This window comes from Maylandia zebra, linkage group LG6, assembly GCF_041146795.1.
Source record: "Maylandia zebra isolate NMK-2024a linkage group LG6, Mzebra_GT3a, whole genome shotgun sequence".
NCBI classification, from domain to species: Eukaryota; Metazoa; Chordata; class Actinopteri; order Cichliformes; family Cichlidae; genus Maylandia; species Maylandia zebra.
Genome location: NC_135172.1, coordinates 39523321 through 39547928, shown reverse-complemented (window position 1 = coordinate 39547928; position 24608 = coordinate 39523321). Strand labels below are relative to the sequence as shown.

General features: G+C 40.5%; 2 protein-coding genes across 9 annotated transcripts in view; both read left to right on the top strand.

Moving 5' to 3' along the window:
• Window positions 1-5222: 5222 nt before the first annotated feature.
• Window positions 5223-19732, top strand: card14 (caspase recruitment domain family, member 14). Of its 2 annotated transcripts, XM_004538836.4 has the most exons (20): window positions 5227-6205; window positions 6469-6606; window positions 6692-7017; window positions 8881-9036; window positions 9136-9255; window positions 9549-9674; window positions 11827-11976; window positions 12064-12183; window positions 13146-13246; window positions 13704-13759; window positions 14178-14238; window positions 14686-14902; window positions 14975-15101; window positions 16549-16789; window positions 16901-16964; window positions 17071-17191; window positions 17350-17514; window positions 17950-18068; window positions 18342-18457; window positions 19088-19732. In XM_004538836.4, the coding sequence occupies exons 1-20, from the start codon at window positions 5992-5994 to the stop codon at window positions 19293-19295; spliced, it is 2946 nt and encodes a 981-aa protein (XP_004538893.1). In that variant the 5' UTR covers window positions 5227-5991; the 3' UTR covers window positions 19296-19732. The 2 variants fall into 2 exon arrangements, with proteins under 2 accessions (XP_004538892.1, XP_004538893.1); XM_004538835.4 differs by having other exon boundaries at window positions 5223-6205; window positions 14686-15101.
• A 3585-nt stretch (window positions 19733-23317) lies between these two features.
• ctnnd1 (catenin (cadherin-associated protein), delta 1) overlaps window positions 23318-24608 on the top strand; it is a 33153-nt gene continuing 31862 nt past the window's right edge. For 4 of the 7 annotated variants that reach the window (XM_012918955.4, XM_012918960.4, XM_012918953.4 and 1 more), the window contains exon 1: window positions 23326-23427. The gene's annotated coding sequence lies outside the window, so the exon portion shown is untranslated. Of the gene's footprint in view, window positions 23428-23469; window positions 23678-24175; window positions 24290-24608 lie in introns of those variants that run through there. The other 3 variants (XM_012918961.3, XM_004538833.4, XM_076885224.1) reach the window with 3 other exon arrangements.

Genomic DNA, 24608 nt, shown 5'->3' with positions numbered 1-24608 from the left:
CCTAAAGTCAGGTTAGCACCAGCCTTGTAATGTTGCAATGCTGTGAAACCTGCTGCTCAAATAGCAGACTCTTGCAAAGCACATGGAAAACCTTATAGTATTTCACCATCACACTGTTATAGCACAGGCTTAGCAAAACATGCAACTGATACAGAGAATTCAATTTCCTTGTAAATGATGTGTCCGCTCAGACATACCCAAATGACACTAGCTAAACTAAAAGGGAGAAAGCTTTTACATGACCTGCAGTATAAGTGGTGATTTTATCCATGAATGTTTAAAGCAAGTACACGAGTCTCCTCATGACAATTTCAAGCAGTTTTGTTATTTAGGTTTTAATGCAGAAATTTATTTTATTCTGTTTTATCTTCTGGCAGCTTCATTTTATTTTGCCACTTTACGTACTGAGCTACCAATGAGGACAAAATTACTAGCACGCCCCCCAATAACATTTTTGTCGAATCTTTCCTAAGTGCTTTTTTAATAGAGCAAGACATTTTCAACATAGCATTTCTAAACATGCTAGTTTTCTTTAGAAATGCAGATTGGACCTGTTCAGATTTTCATCACAATAATAGATTTATTTCAGAAAAATTACCATGGTCACTATTATTAGTCACGGAAAAACTGAGCTTTGTATCGAGCCATAATACAAACCACTGCTGTGCAATGATGTGCTTTTACTTTGTGGCACTCAGACTTTGTAAATCTAGTTAAAACTGAGGGTTATACACAGTATAAAAACTTCAGCATGGGTTTGAGTATACAGAGGACTTCAGTGTCTGCAAAGCGCTCAGGTCTTATGGCTGCAGAAAAAGCCCATATCATGAGCCCTGACGGTTGGTATATAAGGTGTTTGTTCTGATATGCTGTGTTTAGTTTCTGGCAAATGTGATTCTGTGCATTATTCCACTTGGTTTTGGTCTGTCCAAAGGACATTGTTTCAGAAGTCTTGTGGTTTTTTCAAATGCAACTTTGCAAACCCAAGCCATGCTGCTATGTATTTTGAGAAGAGGCTTTCTCCTGGCAACCTTTCCAGACAGTCTTTACTTGATCATTCTAGCTCTAATTGTACTGTCATTAACTTTAACACCTAACAGTTCACATTAATAATGATCAGTCCATCATGTCAATTTTATTAATAGCTCCTGACTGCTACTAATCCTTAATTCTTATAGAAGCAGTAGAGTATGATTAGTTTTTCACAGGCCTGCTTCTGCATCACGGTGTGATATTTCATGGTGTATACTTCATCTGAGGTTGCATTTGCCGAATTTTAAGGCGTGCTAAGGACCAGATTACATTCGGTGTACTATAACTGTTACCAACCCTGATTGGAGTGTTTGGTAGATTATCTCTCTACTGTCAAAGGTAAAAAAAAACCTAAAATAAAACAAAATCAGAGACCAGTCCTAACAAAGAACAACCTCAAAGACCACAAATCAAGACAAAGAAAGAACACAAAATATTCATGGCAAAAAAAAGTGAAGAACTGAAATGAGGAAGCTTAATTTGAAGGTCATTTCTGTAACTCTGGATTTCAAAAAGGCAAATCACCTCTAAAAATACTTCCAGGAGGAAGAGATGGGGCATTATTTATCCACATGCCACAACCTGACGGGCAATGAATGACCTAAAGCACAGAACATGCAAACATCCACATGCACATGCATCCAGTTTGATACAACTTTTCCAAGTATTATGCAAAATTTTCAAAATGTATAAAAAGATCATATTTTGATGATTACTATTTATGGAAACTTTCACGTTGGTAACACCAGACTGATTGGATTGATGCCACTGATCAAAGATATTTTCATGATTGTCACATTTCAGCAGCCAGTGTGTGCCAACAGTTAGCTGCAATGTTTTCAAGCAACTTAAAGAAGTCCAGACGCTTTTCTTTGCAAGCTCCTTTGACTACGATGACCTGGATGACTGAGAACCTTCACAGACATAGAAAGATAGTGCTGCATAGCTACTGCTCATCACACTTGCAAACCTCACTGGAACTTCTTTTTCTCCAGAAAACCGTTGTTAATATGTAAACTGCAATTACTTGTTGAGCTTTTACTGTTAATGTGTATAGTTATTAACCCCAATCCCAACTCTAACCTTAACTCTATCCCAGGGAATCAGAATACCGCTTCTTTCAGATTGTTCTCTTGCGAATCAGGGAACAAATACAATAATGATTCTGACTGACACACATCAAGGACTATCAATTTTTTATTGGTCTAAAATTAGAGTTAATGTAAAATTAACACCCATAATCACTCAGCTGAATTCAATTCAGTTTTATTTGTATACCACCAAATCAATTCAATTTTATGTAAAGACCCTACAATAATAGATAAACATCAAAACACCATGAAAAATTCCTAATCTGAAATGATCTCACTACCATCCTTTTACACCTCGAAGCTGGCCGTGCTTTAGGAGGCTTTGTTGGTAATAATAGTCATTATCTTCCTGTATAAATCGTTGGTTGTTACAATAAAAAGTGTCAGTTAAATGTATCATATAGGAGACACACACAGTGATATTTGAGAAGTGAAATGAAGTTTATTGGATTTACAGAAAGTGTGCAATAATTGTTTAAACAAAATCAGGCAGGTGCATAAATTTGGGCACTGTTGTCATTTTATTGATTCCAAAACCTTTAGAACTAATTATTGGAACTCAAATTGGCTTGGTAAGCTCAGTGACCCCTGACCTACATACACAGGTGAATCCAATAATGTGGAAGAGTATTTAATGGTGTCAATTGTAAGTTTCTCTCCTCTTTTAATTTTCTCTGAAGAGTAGCAACATGGGGGTCTCAAAACAACTCTCAAATGAGCTGAAGACAAAGATTGTTTAGGGGAAGGATACAGAAAGCTGTCTCAGAAATTTAAGCCATCTGTTTCCACAGTTAGGAACATGTTGAGAAAATGGAAGACCACAGGCTCAGTTCAAGTTAAGGCTCGAAGTGGCAGACCAAGAAATCTCGGATAGACAGAAGCGACGACTGGTGAGAACAGTCAGTCAACCCACAGACCAGCACCAAAGACCTACAACATCATCTTGCAGCAGATGGAGTCACTGTGCATCGTTCAACCATCGTTTGGCGCACTTTACACAAGGAGATGCTGCATGCGAGAGTGATGCAGAGGAAGCCTTTTCCACCCACAGCACAAACAGAGCCGCTTGAGGTTTGCTAAAGCACATTTGGACAAGCCAGCTTCATTCTGGAATAAGGTGCTGTGGACTGATGAAACTAAAATTGAGCTATTTGGGCATAACAAGGGGCGTTATGCATGGAGGAAAAAGAACACAGCATTCCAAGAAAAACACCTGCTACCTACAGTAAAATATGGTGGTGGTTCCATCATGCTGTGGGGCTGTGTGGCCAGTGCTGGGACTGGGAATCTTGTCAAAGTTGAGGTACACATGGATTCCACTCAGTATCAGCAGATTCTGGAACCCAATGTCCAGGAATCAGTGACAAAGCTGAAGCTGCACCGGGGCTGGATCTTTCAACAAGACAACGACCCAAAACACTGCTCAAAATCCACTAAGGCATTCGTGCAGAGGAACAAGTACAACGTTGTAACAACCAACGATTTATACAGGAAAATAATGACTATTAACAAGATTGCCCAAACTTTTGCATCCCACTTTATTAATGATTAGTTTCAAAATTACAAATGGTCTTTATGGACAACCACATAGCCCATTTTTTTCTTTTCCTTCTTACAGTTCGAAATGTGGGAGTTGGACAGAGGTTTTTTTCCTCCACATCTTCTTTTATTATACTTTTGTTTGTCTTGTATATTATTATGCATCTTCTAAGGGGAAATTCCTAGTATTGAGCCGTCCCCATGGTGTTACGTGATGTGCGAGATAAACAAACTGTGCATTGTTGACAGAAGCCGGTTGGGTTACTGAGCACTGGATCGTGTACTGTAGAGAGCAGGGCTTTTGAGTTTTGCAGAAAGACAGGCAAGAGGATATTTTGTTAACTGTCTTGTCAAGGGGTAGTGAACTTGTGGACTGGACATCTGCGACACACTTATTTCTCGCTCACAATAAGAAGACTTTTGCCGTTTAAAATTGCATCTGGTTAAATCAAGGGAAAACCAAGCTCATGTTATTCTCAAATGGCAAAGACTTGTTCGCTATGTCTCCTAAGATTAAAACTATAATGATCTAGGGATCATTATAGATCAGAATTTGTCATTTAAAACTCACATTCAAAGGCTTGTGTCGAAGTTAAAACTAAAATTAAGTTACTTTTTTAGAAATCAATCCTGTTTCTCCTTCCAAGTGAGAAAACACTTGCTTCGTGCAAGTTTTTTTACCTTTATTGGATTATGGTGACCTGCTTTTTATGAATGCACCTGCCCACTACCTAAAGAGGTTGGATACTGTCTACCATTGTGCTTTACGTTTTATTACTGGCTATAGAAATCGTGTACATCATCGTTCTTTGTATGCTGCTGCTAAATGTCCATCTATGCATATTTGCAGACTCTCCCATTGGTTGGTCTTATTTATGTATTTACATGTGTAAAAACCACAACCAACCACAGCCTTCATTCTCACAATTTCATACAATTGATTGTCCCAAAAATCAGAAAAGGACTGGGGGGAAAGCTTTTAAATACGCTGCCCCTGCTTCCTGGAATAATCTGCAGAAGGAACTGAAATTATCCGAATTGGTTACATCAATTAGAGATTACGTTCATCTTAAAGGAATGAGAGAATAACTCTTTTACTCAGTGTGACTGTTTTTGATGTCGCTCTCAATTGATCTGTTATTGTATTCACATGTTCATACGGGATATTGTATTTGTTTTAAATGTTATATACTTAGGTAGTACATGTATTTTGACTTTTGTTGCCATGATGCCAGGTCTCGCTTGGAAATGAGATTTTTAATCTCAGTGAGATTTTTACCTGGATAAATAAAGGACTAATAATAAATTTAAAAAAATACAGTTTACTGGCAGATGTTTGTCGGTCCCTTTCTAAGCTGACATTATGTTTCAGCTGTTGTTATAATTTTTTTTTTTAAATCTAATGTCTTTTGCAGTTAAAATACATTCTTAGAAAACGCCTACATGCCCATTTATCCTGTTTGAACCTGGTGAGTTCACTGGTTATGACATCCTCCATTGTCTTAATGCTTGTATATATATACAGTAGATTGCCCTGATGTCTTCCAATTGTTTGCATAGACAGTTTACAATACAGCTGACAGTAAGTTCACACACAAGAACTGTAAGCTAGCTATTATTACGAGGAAGGCATTATCCTTGTGATGACCACAGCTGAGCTTATTTCCTTCTTTAACACAGGACTTTGCACTTTGCCGCTTAGTGTTTGCTCCTGTCAGCACTGCGGTGTGTGTGGTGTGTGTTTGCTTTTATGTGATTAGAAATTATTAAGGTGAGCTCAAATGGCATCCAGCGTTTCTCTGTAAGCGATAGGCTCTGTTCATCAGTGCCATAGGCGCTCTTCAGTAAACAAATCTCTGCCTCACTCATTAACAGAGAGAGGGGCTCCTGTGTGTGGCGCGAGTACACACCGAGCTAGCTGTTCAGGGTAAACAAACATTACTAACACCCAGAGGGTAAATATAAGAGATGGGCATTAATCATGGCTTTACTGACTGATTGTTTTTGAGTGTGTGTTTGTGTGGGTGTTAGTGACTATGTGTGTGGGTGTTTTGTGTCCTTTAACTCAGTTTGCATCAGCCTGTGAGTCGAATCCTTGAGAGCTTGTCTTTCAGGTTTTCCTGCACGCCCACACGCCAGCACTTGGACATAAACACCCACAGGGCGTGGAAAATGCCTGACACGTTTATAGAACAGTTTTTTCCTTTTAGAGTCAGTCCGCTGCTCTGGCTGCAAAAGGTGTGTGCTCAGTCCACCTGCTCCACTGAGAGCTGTCATCTTTGTGGCAGCCAACATCATTACGCTTTAAAACACACTCAGTAGACCCAGCATGGCGGAGGAATGTGTCCCCGAGGATTTAGACCTGAAAGGGATGGGTGAGGAGGAGCTGTGGGAGCTGATTAATGACAACCGCCATCGGATCTCGTTAGGAGTGCGGCCGTGCATCTTGATCCCGTACCTGAGGCAGGCCAGGGTTCTCAGTGAGATGGACGAGGACGAGATCCTTTCCTGCCACAACCTCACAAACCGCTGCATGAGAACGAGTGAGATTTTCATTGTTTTCATGGATTTTAAAGTCAGTTGAAACTCTGTCCATGAGATGATACAGTAGACTGCTGAGTTAACCACTTAGAAAAGTGTAGCAGCAACATATAAAATCATCATGTCACACTGACAGAGTTTAGGTGTATCTGTAAAAACAAAATTCTTCAGATTTAGAATTGTGATTATTTGCATCGCTGCTGTTGCTTGATGACATTAACTCAAAGGTTAATTTGGAAGTCTCATTGTAATCTACTATTTCTAGGCCACATGCTGGATCTGCTGAGAACCCAGGGAAAGAATGGTGGTATGGCCTTGCTGGAGAGCTTAATGATTCACTACCCAGCACTCTACACCCAGGTGACTGGACGCAAACCCAGCACTGAGCCCTCAAGATTCAGTGGTGAGTGGCTCAAAGTCTTAGTATGTCTTATGGATGTGTTTGTTCTCTTTGTTCTGCTGACTGCAATCCTTGCACTCTCTTTCAGGCCTGATAAAATACTCAGAGCTGACTGAGTATCTGGTCAGAGCCGTCACAGGGATGCAGAAAGAGCTGCAGGAGGCCCGTAACGAGGCCAGCAAATTGAGAGCACACTGCGCCTCTCTGGAGGCAGACATCAGTCAGATGATGGAGCAGGAGATGAAGTCCAGAACCCTGCGCACCGACAACGAACGGATCCAGAGACACTTGTGCTCTTTGCAACGTGAAGTCACCAAGCTGAAGGATGAGAAGTGTGACTTGTATATTCGCTACACAGCAGCAATCGAGGAGAAATCAGCTGTGAACGGGCGGCTCCACGAGCTAAACCTTCAGGTCAGCGGATGTCATTAGAGTCTGTTTGTTCACTGCAGGAGACCTTCTGTCTGAGTCTCAAAGCTGTCATCCCTGGGGAAAATCCTCAAAAGGCTGATGTTAAAGAAGTGAAATTAAAGCTTGAAAGGATTAGACAGTGCCAAGGGATGCTTTTTTTGTTTTGTGTTCACAGCCTGAAAAAAAGTTGTGTATTTTGCTGTGGTAAATGTTCTCCCGCTTGAGACTCAGACTCAAGTGACACCTCACAAGTAATCTGAGATAGGTATTTAGCAAAAAGTCTTTGCTATATACAGGAGCTATGGGGTTTAAGTTACCAGGCAGAACAAATGAAAGGCAAAAGTGGGAAGTGTTCAGGATCTTTCCTTCTGTAACATGTCACACTTTCCTTTTTTAAATTGTACTCTAATGATTGACCCATCCACTCAAAATCAAAGTCCTTCTGTCCTCCCTGCAGAAAGGGCTGCCATATTTATCCTCAAGCAAAGATAACAAGCAGGCTCCACAGTTCTTATATGCTGCATTTGGTTACACTGTCATGAATGCATTTATCTTTTTTTTTCTTTAAACTTTTAATCTTCAGATTTGACCTCTACAGATTCAAAACAAAAGGATATTGCAAAAGACTTTTCACTGGTTTCCTCTAAAGGCACAGCAAAAGCTCTAAACTGCACATATGAGGTGTTGTAAAGCTACTTCAGTATCTGCAGTTATTCCTCCCACAAGTCTCCAAATCTTGGAGAAGTATAGCGCTAAATTGCTGCTGTTTTTGTGTGAGACAGTACGTAGGCATGATGAAAGGTCATTTTGAATGTGGTCATAAAAGTCTTTTTTTCTAAATAACAAAATTGTTATTTCTATTATATTTCCCAGAAACATTGTTTAGTTGGGTGAGAGAACTTTTTTTATGACAGTAGATATTCATGTTTGAAAAGACTTTTGTTTAAAAAAAACATCGCCCTGCCCCTCCCTGAGCCTGGTTCTACCGCAGGTTTCTTCCTGTCAAAAGGGAGTTTTTCCTTTCCACTGTCGCCAAAGTGCTTGCTTGTAGGGGATAATTTGATAGTTGGGTTTTTCTCTGTATGTATTATTGTAGGGTCTACCTTACAATATAAAGCACCTTGAGGAGACTGTTGTTTTGATTTGGATAAATAACATTGAATTAAACTGAATTGAGCTGATGGGTAACAGAGAACTTGGTGAAAAGAGTCCTGTTTACTTCAATCATGCAAGCATATCAGAACTGACTTCAGATCATCAGAACTGTTTTGTCAAAGTCATTTCACCTCTGTTGTTTTCCAGCTGGTCAAAGTCATTTGATGAATTGAATATATTTCTCCTTTACTAGCATCTCTATCATTGAATCTAAAATCCTTGTCCTCACATAGTCAAGCCGAGGGTATTTAAAAGTAGAATAGGAGGCAAAGCCTGGCCTCTCTCCTGCGAATCAAGTTCCAAATTTGGATTTCTCTACCTTTAAGATTAGGCCTAACACATTCATTTTTCAAAAAGCTTGTAGTTAGCACTGGATCAGACGACTGTGAACCTTCCCTTAGTTCTGCTGCTGTAGTCTCAGGCTGCTGTGGGCTTCTTATAATGCCCTGAGCTTTTCTTTTCCCTTCACTGCTTCTCTCTCTCCTTGTTTTGTTTCTAGTAAACTCTGAACCTGGTTGCTTCCCACTGCCACCAAGTGCTTGCTCATCTGGGAATGGGGGTCATCTAATTCCTGAATTTAATTGAATTGTCTCCAGTGTCTCAGATTTACTGATTTACACTCTTTGTTTCTTACCACAGACTATAAAAAAACATAAAACACCTAATTAGATGTACAGTGTCTCAAGTCTTGTTTGTCTTGTGTGGTGGCAGGTGTATCAGCTGCAGACTGAGCTACAAAATGCCCAAGCAGAGAATGAATTCCAGAGGCAGCGGTCACTCAAGTCTGTTTGTCCTGAGTCACCACAGCTGCAAGATGAAGTCAGGAGCCTGCGCTGCCAGCTGGCGAAGGCAGAAAAACTAGACCCCGTGAGCGCAATTGTTCTTTTTTGTTTTTTAATATAGACCATTTTTTTCACTCATATTCTTTAGAAGGTGAGATCTTATTTGCTGCTCCTGTTGCATCAGGCTCGTCAGGACATCCTGGCTCAAGACCTGGCAGAGGCCATAGACAGTCAGGTGGAGCTAGCAGAGCAGCTCCGATCATACAGGGAGGAGAACGAACAGTTGCTCAGAGACAAAAAAAAGGTGTGTTTGTTTTGGTTTTTTTCCTTCAGTGGTTACAGTAACCAGATCAGGAAATGTCACACAAATTCAACCAGTTATCTCTGATGGAAAGTGAGCTTTTCAGACTCCCACTCAGCACCATGATGGGCAAAAGTATTCAGCTGCTACTTGGAGAGTTATTGTTACCTAACACTAATATAAATAAACCATGAAACCATGAATACCACATACTTCTTTATATAATAATTGACTTTCTAATGTAACATAGACTTAAAATTGAAGCTAAATTGGCAAAATATGCGTGTACTTGTCAGCTCTTGGATCAGAACGAGTCTCTGAGCCTCCAGGTGCAACAGCTGACTCTGGACTGCAAAATGCACCAGCAGAAGAGCGCTGTGATCCAGAACCAGATGAAAGCTCTCCAGGCCGAGAGAGACCAGGTAAGGAATTGACGACGGTGCCTCTAATCAATCTTTCCTGAATTTGATAAACAAATTAATTAACATTTTCAAGCTGCATTTTTCTGTTTTAGACTTTACTTTTACGGAGAGCATCGGTTTTGCTCTGGTTCATTGTTGCGTTGTTTCAGTGCTTTAAGTGTCAGATAATACGCCGTTCTTCTGTACTTGTCTGTTGTGTGCGTAGGTGTGTGTTTATGTGTCTTTGATAAAGGACACAGTGTACACGCCTCTCTGTTTTAAATAATACCTTTCTTTTAAAGGAGCGGTATTCTGTTTTTTTCTAACATGTTCTTACCTTCACATGAAAACATCATGAAGAAATGATCCACTTTAAAGTCATTTTACATCAGCTGTCATTAACTTGAACCCTTTCCTCTGAAAACAATGAATTAAAAAATTCTACCACACCCTAAAAACTGTCAGATTGCATTTAACAGCATTTAACTGCTTCACTGAAGCAGAGGAATTTGATTTGTTAGACAAGTCTCGAGCGGATGGTGTGACGCACACACAAGCTCGAGGAATGCAGGTGTTGGAGTTCCACAGCACAGAATAATTAAGATCAAGACAGTACCTTCAATTATATAACTACTTCTGTAGGCATAACATATTCAGACTTACACTGCTTATAGTTTGGCTTTGCTTGTTGTTTAAAGAAAAACTTTAATCTAGTGTAATTTGAAATTGTTTAAAAAAATTAAAAGACAATCAACTAATGACAAAAAATACTTACTTTACCTCACTGTGCTTTGTTTTCTACATGTATATGTATATTTGTATTTATTTGACGCTGCGCACAACATTTCCTCTGAGTTTTAATAACAAGTATCTCAAGTATTCTCAAGCAAAGAGGATAAAAAAATGCTCCTATTCCTACGAGTATTTCCTTGGAGAATCATGTTAGGCATACAGATGTCCATTTCAGTGTTTCAGTAAGAAACTCTGTCACCAAATGCAGGTTTATCACATTAAAAGTCTCTATGTTCAGGTTAGCCCAGATGGAAACTCTTTAAATCACTGATTTTTCTCCCTTTTTTCCCCAGTTTTTGAATACTGTCTGAAAATGCCAAAACATAAGAACTTTTTTTTCATGTAAATTATCAGAGCGTGATCAAAGTATATCTTACACACCTGAAAAATATAACTGACGCATTAACTATTTAACAAAGCTGTTTCCCAAACTAGAGCTTCTGATACTCTTGTCTCGCCCGGTTGTGCCTTAAAGTCTCCCACTTCCTGTTTCACTTCCTGTTTTCTGGTGGTGATTTAAAACATAATTGGACAATAGCTTTCCTAATAATCAATTAGTAACTCAGTGTGCCATTGGAACACCACAGAGATGCTTTCCACAGCATGTCTTTTATCCTGTCTTCCTTCTCTCACCCTAACCGGTCGCAGCAGATGGCCCCGCCCCTCCCTGAGCCTGGTTCTGCTGGAAGTTTCTTCCTGTTAAAAGGGAGTTTTTCCTTCCCACTGTCGCCAAAGTGCTTGCTCATAGGGGGTCATTTGATTGTTAGGTATGTATTATTGTAGGGTCTATCTTACAATATAAAGCGCCTTGAGGCAACTGTTGTTCTGATTTGGTGCTGTATAAATAAAATTGAATTAAATTGAATTATACCGTATATTTCATTAAAAACTATAAATAATTTAATATAATTATATTAATCATTCATTTAAAACCGATCAACTTGATGTCATAAAGAACATTTCTAAGTGTTGTGTTTTGGTATTTATATCTATATGAGGTTTTTCAAGTGAGTGATGTATTACTCACAATGACTTGGAAACACAGTACTTCTATTTTTAAGCTTCCATCGAGTATTGTTCCAGAGGTGTGTTTGCTGAAAGGTGCTGAAAAATAGATCGTTGTCTGCTGTTGGCGCCGCTTTGACAATCGACTGCATACCACATGCTTGTATCCAAGCCAGTATGTACTTTTGTATCTCAGCAAACAGAGGCCTAAACTTGGCTCAGCTGGGTCTGTGTGTCTGACTAAGAATCAAAGTAGTTTCATGCACAGTCAGCTAAACGGTTTTAAATAACTGTCAATCAGCGCTTTGGGTGCCTTGAAAAGCGCTATATAAATGCAATCCATTATTATTATTATTAATCATTCATGTGCTTCTAGGCTTATCAGTCCAGGGATGAGGCCCAGGCCATGATCGCACATGTCCTGGCTGAGAAGGACACCCTGCGGTGCCAGCTGGTGGAGCTACAGGAGAAGGTGTTCAGCTTACAGACCAAGTGCAGCTCTACAGAACTGCACCAGAGCTCCGAAGTAAATTTTTTAAACACACACATGCTCACGTATGCACAACACTTAGAGGAAAATGCTATTACTGACTAATTTCATGTCTACCCTAAGGAGACGGAGGGCGGCTGGGATAGTCTGAGTTCCAGCAGTGATGAATGCCCCGTATCATCTCGACGCAGACTCTGCCGCATGGATGCAATTAATCCTTCAATGGTTTCCTGCAGTTCAGAGGTGTGTGAGTGTGTGAAATAGCTGTGAAATGCTCTGTTAATTTTTCCCCACATGTAATAATATAATCACGTATTTTAAATCTGATGTTTTTGTACAGCTCTCCAGTTTCAAAGAATAGAGTTAATACAGTCACGAGGATTAGGGTCAACTCGTAGAAGTTAGATGAGGTGGAGGCAAGGCTGTGGCTGGCTGACGTGTGGAGTGGCTGAGGAGTTTTTGCTTTGTAGCCTGGAATGATTCTAAGGAGTCATCTCAGGCACAAAGAAAACAGTGCAGACAAAAAGCAACAAGAGAAACTAGGGCTTCTTGTCTAGCGGCCTGATGAACACTGTGGCCACTTTGGTAGACTCAGTAATGCAGTGAGTAATGGATGAAATCTACAGCTGCCAAGCTGAATAGACAAAGAGTAGGTGTGGCCGGTCAGGCAAACAGTAAGAGTGACTAAAGAACCACACCTGAGCACATCAACACAAATCCCTCTTTTCTTCCACTCACTGCCAGCAGAGGGTGGTTAGATTCATTTCTAAAATGGACAAAATCTGTAGGATGCACCTACCAGTCTCTGTTAGTGCTTCCAACAATGCACCCAACAGTTTTATAGTGGCAACTCTTCGCCATGAGTAAAAAGTTATTTATTTATGGCGTTCAACTGCATGCAACCAATATTAAATTGGGTGCTGGCACATTATCAGTGGGAAAAAAAGGTGAGATGGAGACAAAACCAGTCACTAGTGACAACCACCAGAGTTCAAATACCATCATGTGTGATCAAAGCCTGATAGCACTGCTCTTGAGATTAATAATGAAAAACCCTGACATATCAGTTAACCGCAGTGCACAGAGTGGTATGTTCCTGCTTTCTCATTCAAACTACACACTTGTGACATACTGTCGCTTTTCCTGCAGTCATGATTTTATGTTCTGTGTCTGTGTTGGCCGTGTATATTGGCTTGTGTGTGTAGTGTGAAGATGGTGCTACGTGTAGCATGCGGTCCCGAAACGCTGAGCCTCCCAGTCCAGACTCTCTCCGCCGAAGGAAGGAAATTCTGTATGCAGAGAGCAGGTATGCCTGTGTTTCCTAGAAGTGCATATCAAAATCTCATAATTTCTTACTGACATTATGAGATTTTGGGAAACATTTCACCAGAACGGATGAATGAGCAGTGTTGCTGAACTCTGCATTCCTTTCTGTGTTCATATCATGGCACAGTTTCAGGTTGATTATTGATTTACAACACAAAAAGAAAGAAAGTGCAATCGAGAGCTAATTAAAGAACACAAGTTTGTTGAGGAGCCACAGAAGTTCTATTGAAATCACAAATTGAGTAGACTTTATATACTTGTCACAGTGTCTTGCTGTTGTCATAGCAACCCACCAAACCAGTCTGTAGACATTATCTCCATTTATCACACGCTTCTTTGCGAAGTAAACTCAGTGTAAAATGCATACCGTCATTGTTGTGTGCATCCATATTTGTTGGATCTGATAAGGGCACTTGTCTGTATTTTTTTTCTTGTAGCTCAGAGGCAGCAGAGACTGACAGTCTATTGGACGACTTTGTGTTGCTCCCCAGCGGTGTGTATTGAAAGCATTATTCTTCTTTAAATTACTGTATATGTGTGCAGAGATATCAGAACGAGACCTTCTTTCCTTCTTGCTCTCACCCACAACTGGAACGGCAGATAGCTGCCCGTTCCTGAGCCTAGTTCTGCCAGATTTTTCTTCCTGTTACAAAGGAGTTTTTCTTTCCCACTGTCACCAAGTGCTTTCTCTATTCTCCATATTTCTCATAGGGGATCATCTGATCACTGGTGTTTTCTCTCTATTATTGTAGTACATTCTTTACCTTATAGCTGTTGTTTGAGGGGAGTTTCATTTGCTTTTGTCCCCTGTTGTATCTTTGCCAACGTAGAGTGACACATTAACCCCAACACATTATTTCCTGGGAAACAACCGTGATGTCCAATCATTAAACATTCTCTCTTTTGTCCAGTGGTGAACAAGAGCATGCAGACATTCGGGCTTTCCTCTCGTAGGAGGTCCAGCTCTCACAGGTGAGACAGTGACACGAATTTTTAAATAGAATTAGATTCTACTCTGCCCAAAGGGTATGGACACTTTTAAGGCCAATCATAAATCTAATGCAGGCTATTAATCACAGGGCATACAGGACATTGTTGATCACTAGCTGGTGAAGTGAAAACAACTCTTCAACAGTTGAGAATTTTACACCACAATAAAAAACCTCCTCAGTGTCTCAGATCACATTCTTCCACACTTACTTCTTACACTTAGTAACTTGGGATCATATGTCCATGTATAAAAAAAAAAAAGTGCTCTACAAATAACCGGATATTGTTAGTGTGCACTGCTGTAGCAAAATCAGTCCAGGAGAGCAGGTCCACTTTCTACTAATCCCAGTGTGCAGGAATTATTTGTAATTATTAGTGATCAATATTTGCTAAATAGCTTGAATAACTTCCCTAATTTTTCATCGTCAGCCTGTCAAGATCCTCAGTCCCTCCCTTCCTGATGCGTTCTCGTCCAAAAGCGATCCGTGTCAGTGGCAGAGTTCTCAGCATCTCCTTCCAGGGTGAGGCGCTCCTCAGCCAGCTGGCAGTAGTGGGGGGCAATAAGACGGGAGTGTTTGTGCATCAGGTGACTGAAGGCAGCGCAGCTCACACTGTTGGCATCAGCCCCGGGGCTCAGATAGTGGAGGTAGGTGCAAATGTGTGCGTAAAAGCAGTTTTTCTCCTTATCACCTGTTGTGAAAACGCTGTTGGTCTGCAGGTGAAGTACGAGAAGAATCAGAAGGCTCTGAGGATGGTGCTGGAAGATTCCACTTTAGAGGAAGCCATGTGGGCTCTTGGCCAGGTTGCAGGCATCTGTCATCTCTCCCTCCGCCCCAGGCAAGATGGTACGTCATATTTCTTGTACTGATTCATCGAGAACTTACACACGAATTGCGTCAGATTTCCATATAACTTGCACCATAACCGGAACACCATTTTACTGTAACCCTGCATCGCAGCCTTCTATGTAGCTTGGCGTGCCTCCTGAGAAATGTGACTACATGTCGGGTCAGCGCATACCACAACCACTTAAAGGCTGCGGTATAGGGATAAAAAGAGTTTCCAGTTGCTACGCAAGTTAGGAAGTAAATTTCCCGCAAAGCCTAAATGAAGTTTTAGTCTCATCTTGAATCACTTATATGCCGTTTTAGTGGAGATGTTAGATCTCGCTCTATGACTTGTCTGCAGTCTTGAAGCCAAATTGTTCTATGTTATTTTTTTCTTCCACACTATTATCTAAACTTACTGAAGCTGTAAAAATGCCCATAAACATGTAAGAGTATTGGCAGTACTGTATTATACTTTGTGTTTGTTTTACACGCGTAGCCGTGAAATAAGACTTTATGGTTACAGCTGACTTCAGGAAGGAGGCAGCTTTGGTTGACATTAAAAGGATGCCTGACATGAGGAAGTAGAAACTGGATATGGTGAACATGCTGCATTCATGAGGGTGTTTTTGTTTTGCGTCAAGCAAAGAATTCAGCTCTGAAACCTGTCATTTTGAAAAAGTAAACCACATTTTTTGGCACGTATCCGAAGACAGAACATAATAAAAAAAGCAGGGCCTGCATGGTTGACATAATAAAATGATTGTTTGTTTGCTATTCCCTCTCCTTCACGCGTTGCATCACAAACTGGTCTTTTAAATGTTCTCAGCAGATTTTTTATGCATGTACATGAACTCAAAGTTCTCATGTATTCAGAAACCACACCTGATTTGATTTCCCCGTCTTCTTGTGCACATCTGGCCCGCTCTGGCTTGGATGCTACTTAGTGACTGCACCCTGGCAGTCCACTTCTGACCACTTCTGCATTTTCACCATGACCCTCAAACTATCGAGTAAAATCTTAATTTTTATTGCGTGGATCATTGCTCGCGAGGAGAGCAGAGTGTTCAAGGAAGTTCAGTTTGAAGGAGTGCTGTTTTTGCTACTCTGGAGAAGCTCCAGCCCTCATCACAGACACACAGGTGTAAGTGATCAAAACGGGACGAGCTTTGAAAGGGATCTGATAAAATAAGGTCTAGTATAGGTTTAGTTTTTATCTGTGAATTTTATAAACGCATCTTTACAGGTAAGGCTTGTGCTTATGTTGGGTGTGAGGATTAAGCACAGGAGGTAATAAAGTACAGTTACCATGAAAGTATATTGTTCTTTAAACTTGACATTATGTTAGTTCTGGGATGAAATGTAGAGCATGTACAGCAACTGACATCAGTTCTGAATATCATCCACATGGTGTGTACTGCAGAGTGTCAGTCCAGTGGTTTAACGTCCTCTTCTGTCTGCTCAGACTACGAGGCGCTGCTGCAACAGCTGCAGAGCAGTGAGACATCATCAGGAGACTCCTTCTACGTACGTGTCAACATGTCCCTCCCTGCCGGCCCCGGAGGAACCCTGGCTGTGTCCTGTAACGACATCCTGCATGTGACGAACACGCGGCCCGCCGGCACCGAGGACTCGTGGCACGCCAGTCACGTTCACCCGTGTCAGCAGCTGGACCTCCAGAGCGGAACTGTTCCCAATTATTACAGGTTGGTGCACTGATGAATGAAAAGTTCAGGTTCACAAAAGGCAACTGTGCGCTCTTCAGATTATTCGAGAATGGAGTCAGATCACTACTCACTGATTTCTTGATGTCACAGGGCACAGCGGCTTCTGATTCGAGCTATTGAGGATATGAGCTTTGAAGCAAAGAAGTCTGAAAAGGTAAGAATAAACTAAAGCACTGGGTTTTTGTTGCTTTGTTTAGTTTTTTTCACAAGTTACATCTTTCCCCTAATTAACTCCTGGGAATATTCTTCTGCTTCGTCAGGGTGAGCGTGTGATGACCCAGAATACACAGAAGACTGTGAGGATTGTCAGCACTGGGCGCCAGGGCAGGAACCCACTGTGGGTCAGCGTGGAGGAGGAGAAGAGCGCGAGTGCAGAATCAAGTACAGTAACCCCAGTGGTCACAAAACAGCAGAATTACTCGGGGCCTCATATTCTACAAACAGCCAGTGAATCTCAGCTTTAACTGCACTTAAAAAAGAGATCTATGGAAATATTAGTGAGATATAAACATTTGCACTGTCTATTCTTTCCACTGCAGATGCAACATCTGCACCCAAAAGTTGTGTAACTCTCATGCCCTACACCCTGGTGACGCCACGCTATCCGCCTGTCTGCAGGCCTGTCCTGCTGCTGCCCTCGGTGCTGGGACGCATCCTGGACAAGAAGCTGGCCAGCTGGCAGGGCTTTCAGCTCTGTGAGCCTGGTAAGAAATGCTCTGTCGATATAAGCTGACATGAAATCTTATGTGAATCTCGGCTACAGAATAAACAGCTGAAGACAAATTGTTAGATAAGCGGGAGGGACACGGTTTCCTGAGCTGACTCATGTTTTATGGGCGAGATTGCTCATACACCTCCCACTCTATTTACGATTTCATGCTGTAATGGAAGCATAGTAAATAACCGGTCTCATACTGTACAATGGAGTTTGTGTGTTACTGTAAACCAGGAAGGAAATAAATATCAATAAAAGGAGGACAGCAGCCATAAAGTGTAAATCTTTACCATCATTACAGCAACATAGGCGTAGAATATTTAGAGGAAATAACAGGCTACACCAAACGAAATCATTTAATGTGTGTTTCCAATAATACACAGCATTATCTTGTGTGTTATAATCTCTTTCCTCTCTGCTTCAGAGGTGCTGAGCTCCAGTGAGCATGCAGCCCAGCTCCAGAGGTCTGAGATCCTGGAGGAGGTTGAGCAGGGTGGGAGCCGCTGCTACACCCTGCAGAGTGTCGAGAAGGTCATGAAGAAGGTCAGAGCAAAGAAGGAAGCTGTGGTCAACAAACTGTGTGCAATGCTAAACAGATGATGGCCAGTTGAGCCGCAACTTTTGTACAAATATGAATGAGATTTATGTTGTAAAACTTACATTTTGGTTATCTGATGACTTTAGCACCATCATCAGGTTTAAACCAGTATTTTACTTTATCACAGTGCCAGAGATTCTTTAAAATGTATTTCATGTAACAGCACTGCGCTTAAATCACACTTAAGCTAATTTTATTTATTTCTTCATAACCTGCAGGGCATCCACTGCGTGCTGCCTTTAGGCCTCGACTGCGTGCGCCGGCTGCAGCGCTCTGAGATCTTCCCCATTATCATCTTCATTGGCCAGTCTGCACGTAGCGCACGTAAACTGAGGTAGATTCGTCTTCTTCATCTCACGCAATGCCACCTCATGCTTCTGATATTACATTTTTCTTCCGATTGTAAGCAGCGAGAGAATGCTGGGCAAAAATAATGAGTCAACATTTTTCCCAGAAAACCTTCCTTGTTTTTCCAGTTAGACTCCATGGCACACAGATTCATTCACAAATATCTTAGAGTTGTAATTTAACTTCATATTTTCAGACAAGTAAAACAAAATACAAAAGGGACTGATGTATTCATGTATAGAGTTTAATGGTAAAATTCCTTTTTTAACTAATCTCACCTTTATTAGTGCAGCAATAGCAGAGACAGGAAATCAGGGATCAGCTGCTCAACCACTGAGCTCCAGATTTTTTTTATTGTTGAATAAAGAGCCCAGGCCAGTTGTGCAATTATGCCTACTAAGTAAACACATTTTGTCATACTTACAGATCAGTTACTTCAACTGTATGTACAAACAATATCAGCAAGTCTAAAGCAAAAACATTTCCTTCCTATTCTATGTGAGCGACTTTTAGAAAAATAAATAAGTGTAAAGAAATGTGTTGATATTACTTCATGTTAATACAAAAGTTCATAAAAGCAGGAGGTTATAGTTTATTTATCTAACTTTTACGTTAGGTCAAAGCTGCACCGTCACAGTCAGACAGAGGAGCAGCTGCTGGCGTGTTCGAGGAGCGAGGAGCCGCTGCTGGACAAGCTGCCGTGTCTGTATCACAGCGTGGATCCAGAATCCTGGTGTGACCAGACCTCCCTGCTGACCAGCCTGCGCACCATCATCTGGGAGGAGCAAAAGAAGATTGTGTGGGTGGAGCCTGACCTGTGGTAGGGCAAGAAAAGGCAACAGAAGAAAAACTCAGAGCATTTATGTAAATAATGGAAATTTCTTTAAGGGCTTTTTGTTTACTGGGTCATGAAAAAACACATTAATATTAAATGGATAAATAAGCTTTACAAGAAAACTTTTTGTAAACACGAGTATGTATCTGTGATACTTTATGAGTAACTGGAGGACCGTTTAGTGTGCATGTAGCTGCATTACTTACTGAGAAACGTGTTTTACGCTGCCTCCTTTTTTTGACTTATTTGTTTAAAACAAACATGTGTAGTGTCCTCTAAAGACACAGGTTTTGTCATGAAACACACGCTTGCATTTACTGCATCTGTACAAAATGTAGATAATTTTTCATTTTCTATGTTTTCTTGCTTACATGCTGTGTTTTGTAAGTCACACCCTTGATTTAGAATAAAATAATAATAATCTGAGCTGTTGTGTCACGTGGAGTTTCAAAGTGAGATTTCATTGGAGATGGTGCATTCTTTGGTGCGAGTGTGAAATGAAGTGCTGTAAGTACAGATAAGTGAATGTTGTTTGTCGAGACAGCGCACGCCGGGCACTATTACAGGTGTTTTGTTTGTTTTTTTGAAATTAAGCACAGCTGCAGAGCATCATGTGATTGGTTTAGCTTGTCACAAACAGCCTGTTCCTTTAATTTTTTGAGCAGTGTATTACCTGTGTTAGCAGTAAATCTAAACAATATCAAAAGACATTGCTGACTTGTAGAGGAAGTGAAGAAAAATCTCTCCAGGGTGTGGATCTTCAGAGAATATCAGCGCAAAATAAATCCTCCTGCAAATATCGAAAAAAGGAAGGAAAAACACAAGAAGAAACTTTTGCACAGTAATACGTTTCTGTGGAGCAGATGTAAAGAAGTCTTATTCCTTGTATCCGTCCCTAAAGCCCCTCACTGGTGCCAGCCACACTGTTTGTCACAGAAACTCTCAGAAATTTTCATCCAGATTGGTCCACTTGTCTAAGAGGAGGGGAACATATAAATATGTATAGACGCACTAGAATAATTATAGTATGATTTTTGTTATTATTAGTGAGCAGTGTATTTAAATGTTCATTGGTCACATTCATTAATCAACTGAAAGCCTTTTCAAGCAGAGACACACAGCATTTATACATTCAAATGTGAGAATTTGGTGTCTGCCTATAAACTTGTATTATTTATTGATCTAATGGAAACATGGACAACAAACCAGATGTTAATCCAACAAGTTTATTATCATGGAAATTTAGGAAATTCATTTAGGAAATGAAATTTAGAAAAATACGTGTGAACTATGCTTTGTTTGCCGTCGTTTTCTTTAACCCGTTCTTTTAAAGACTAAGCTTTGGGATGTGAGGAGAACATGTGCTCCAGATTCCAGACTATGTTTCATCACATGTTTTTGGAATGTAATTCTGAAAAAGTTTTCCTCGGGTGACAGGTCTCCTGCTCTGACACTGGGACCCACTCATATGCCAGTTCAGCACAGGAGCAGCACAGACACACAACCTCTTATTCCACTCTCACATTCACACCGCGGGTGAAAAATCGCCAGTGAACCCTGAAGGATGACGTTGGACTGTGGGAGGAAACCGGAACAGGGCAGGTGGCGCTCCAAGGATTTATTTTTGAGTTATTTTGATGTGGTACTGCCACCTAGTGGACGAAAGGAAGAAATGAAAGAACAAATATAGAAATGATTGTATAAAGTTGAAAAATTAAACGAAAATTCTGCTACTAAAGTTTCATAAGTTTCATAAGATCATATTTACTGCTTTAGCCAAGCAGTGAAGCCCAGTCTGGAAATGACTGTTTTCACTGCTCTGCTTGCAAACAACTCAGTCTAACTTTTACTCCTGTATTCCTGTTTTTGCCCAGGTTTTTTTTATTGTGCATGACAGGTTGTGTGATTGCAGATTAAATTTAAATTCCGACATGATATCTGACACAAAGGAACACCGAACCCTGTAGAACAAGAAAGTCAAACTCATTTTATATCACGGGAGTCATGGAGCCCACTTTGATCCTGAGTGGGCCGGACCAGCGCAACTCTGCTTTCTTAACTACGCATTTAATTCCTGAGATATCTAAATATAAGTAACAGAAGAGCAGTAAGTCAGACTTTCTACAGAATAAGAAATTTGTCACCATGACTGTTTGGGCTTAAACTGTAAGAAATAAATGTGTAAAATTACAGTAAATATTCAGTAAATATTCAATAGACTGTCCTGTAATTATAAAACTGAACTCACAGAAAAAGTCCTTTTTTGTAGAAAATTTATAAAAAACAAATAAGCAAATTTCTATAATCAATAGTGAAAAATCAGGAACTTTTCAGTTATTTAGTTACGGTAGTGTAATGTGAATGCCCCTGTAGGGAGGTCTTCATTCGCTCAAAAAACTGGAAAACCTATAACCATTGTTCCATATGGCCAGTTTCACTGTTTCACTATATTTTCAGTACTGATAAAGGCATGCTGGGATGCTGCAAAGGAAAAAACACAAGTATTAAACAAAAAGTATTAAACTATTCCACTTCGTAAATCTGAAAACGGTCTTACAGCTGACCTGTGTGGGCAGAAGAACACAGAATATCATTTACCATTAGATCCCGAATAATCAGCGGATCGAATTTACATACTGTCACTAACTCTGGACATTTTTGAATGTTTGCCATTTATGCTTAATATTTATCTAAATCAGTATTACATACTGTAAGATTCAAACATTAAGACAGATTTGATCTTTTGTTGCATTAATTGTTGCATTTAGAAGGACATTTCAATATTGTACATTACAGATCTGAGAGAAGGAAAAAAACAAGCTGAAAATGATTTGTGGTGTTGCAGAAATGTATGACTGCACATGTTTTCATTATGAACTAATATCTATCATTTGACTAAAATCTTAAAAGCTGTAAATGAATTGGCTCACTTAAAAAAAAAAAGGAGCTTGATTGCCGGCATGTGTTTTGCACTGTGGGTCCCCTGTGGTGCTCTGAACCAGAAAGACCCACAAATACTTATGTAATGAGGTCAAATGCAAACATAACTTAGAAGTAAATAAATAAATTTAGTGAATTTAAAATACCTACGTCCTTTTCCCCCCATCACTTTACAGGCACTGTTTTCTTGCAAAGTAGGATGAGTATGATGATGTAGCAGCTTTACCTTTTCTAAAGGTTTATTTTGTTTTTTTTTCAGGCCTGAAAAGTTGATGGGATACTGCCATCACCCTGCCAGCCAGATGGGTACCGTGGTCACCCAGCTTTGTGAACACAACAAGGCAATGTAGAGTTTTACGCTGATACCAGAGGTGCGTCAACTAAGAATCTCAGATGAGGTTGAATCTGTCAAGTTCAGAGGTAAAGCTTTCTGAATATTTTGTGAGCACAACAACTCAAGAAAGATCTGATCTAGGATTTCCAAATTAACACCATAAGTATTTCATAAAAGTCTCATAAAAGTGGAAACGTCAAGGCTGGAGGTGAAGGTTTCTGAAAATCTTGTGAATGCGTAAAAAAATCGCTAATTCCTAAGAAGTTAACGCAATCGTTTTGTTAAACCCCTTCAAGTATAAGGGAAATGTAATTAAAGGGGAAAAATTACAAAAATCTTCCAAATATTTAGGGACCTAAGAGTAAATAAAGTTCAGCACTATAACATTATGACCACATGAGGGCAACAGGAGATCTCCAAAAATGTCACCTGCAGTTTTGGAGGATAAAATATCATAGAATTTTATCCTCCAAAAATTTCCACAGATTGAAAGTTGACAGATTGATTGAAAGTTCACCTGCTGGAGCGAGTTCCCATGGAAATTCATTTTTTTGTTCCTTTATAATGGAAGAGAGCAAATTAAATGGAGACAAACAGAAGCTTTTTTATATTATTACATGAATAAAATAAATCATTAGTATTGATTTGGAGTCAGACATACTGTCAACAAATATTACTACACCGTTTTTTTGTGTCTATTACATGAAGCTATCCTGCTGTTGTCTGTTCTCCTCGATGCTGCTCTCTTTTTCTCGGGAGCTCGCCCCCACCTCTCCCCCCAGCAGAGGAGGAAGAGCTGAGACAAGTGAACAACAAGCCAAAGCCAGGCAGACAGGAGACTGTATAGGTGGGTGTTTTCCCCTTTTTTATGTTGAGTGCTCTCGCTCCGCGGCGCTCAGTTCGTGTGCTCTCTTTTAGGGCGTACCTTCGATAACGTAGAGGTGTTTTTTGTTGTTTCATCCCAACTCTTTCTGATATTTGGATCGTGTCAGCGCAGCAGCGGCGACAGCGGCAGAGGCTAAGCTAGGCTAGGCCTGAATCTCCCATCTCAAATACTTATGGACTTTGCAAAACAAACCTAACAGTCTCCAGGATCGGTAATGGTTTGCCTTATGGTGTTTATTTTATTTTATTTTGTTTTACCTTTTGCTCGATGCAAGTGTTTAGGATTTGTTGAAGGCAGGTTTTGTTTTTCTTAGTGAACTTGATTGTTGTAGACACCGCGCTAGCAGGCTAGTGAGGCGCAGTAGAAGCTAATTACGTTAGCACTGGCTTGATGAATAACTCTTGTAGAGTGAGGCTCGGGGAAAGTTTAAGAAAACTCATAACATGAAGGTTTGAACTGGAGAGGCAAGGGTATAAACGTACTATGCACTCCGTAAACACGGGACTTTGTGGTTTGAATGGTTTGTGGTTTTGGTGAGCTGGAAGGTGTGCAGTGCTATTACATTACACGTCGAATCTTCTGTTTACGAAAACGGCGAGGTTTTAATGAACAGCTTCGTATTGCCGTTTTTCCCCGAGCTAGCTAGGGGGCTATCCAGAGCAGGTGAGAGAGAGCAAGGAAGTGGCCAGGCACCTGGCTGACCGCATCGTAGCTTTTAGTGGAGTCAAAGTCCAATCTCGGCTTATCAATTTCCTATTATGTTACACCTGAAACGCCCATTCTCGGTGGACTCTTGGCGCTTCCAGGTGTTCCAGCGCCTACGGTGTGTGCTTGTGCTTTTAATTTCGTTCATTTTAGTCACTGTTTATTGTTTCTGCAGCTGTCTTTTGATGTGGTTTGCCAGGTAGAGGAGGAGAGAGACGGGATTTGTGGTGCTGGTTGTTGTGGTGGCGGATCAACGGCAGCCAAGGACAAAAGCAAGAACCTGTTGTGTAGGTCTGGACGGGGTGTGGTAAGGTGGCTGGCTGGAAAGGCAGGCGGGAAGGTGTGCTGGTTCCTTAGTTATTCTGCCCCTTGTGCAGACGCTTACAACATAGACGTCTTCTCAATTTACTGTTTTACAACTTATTTACAGAGGTAAA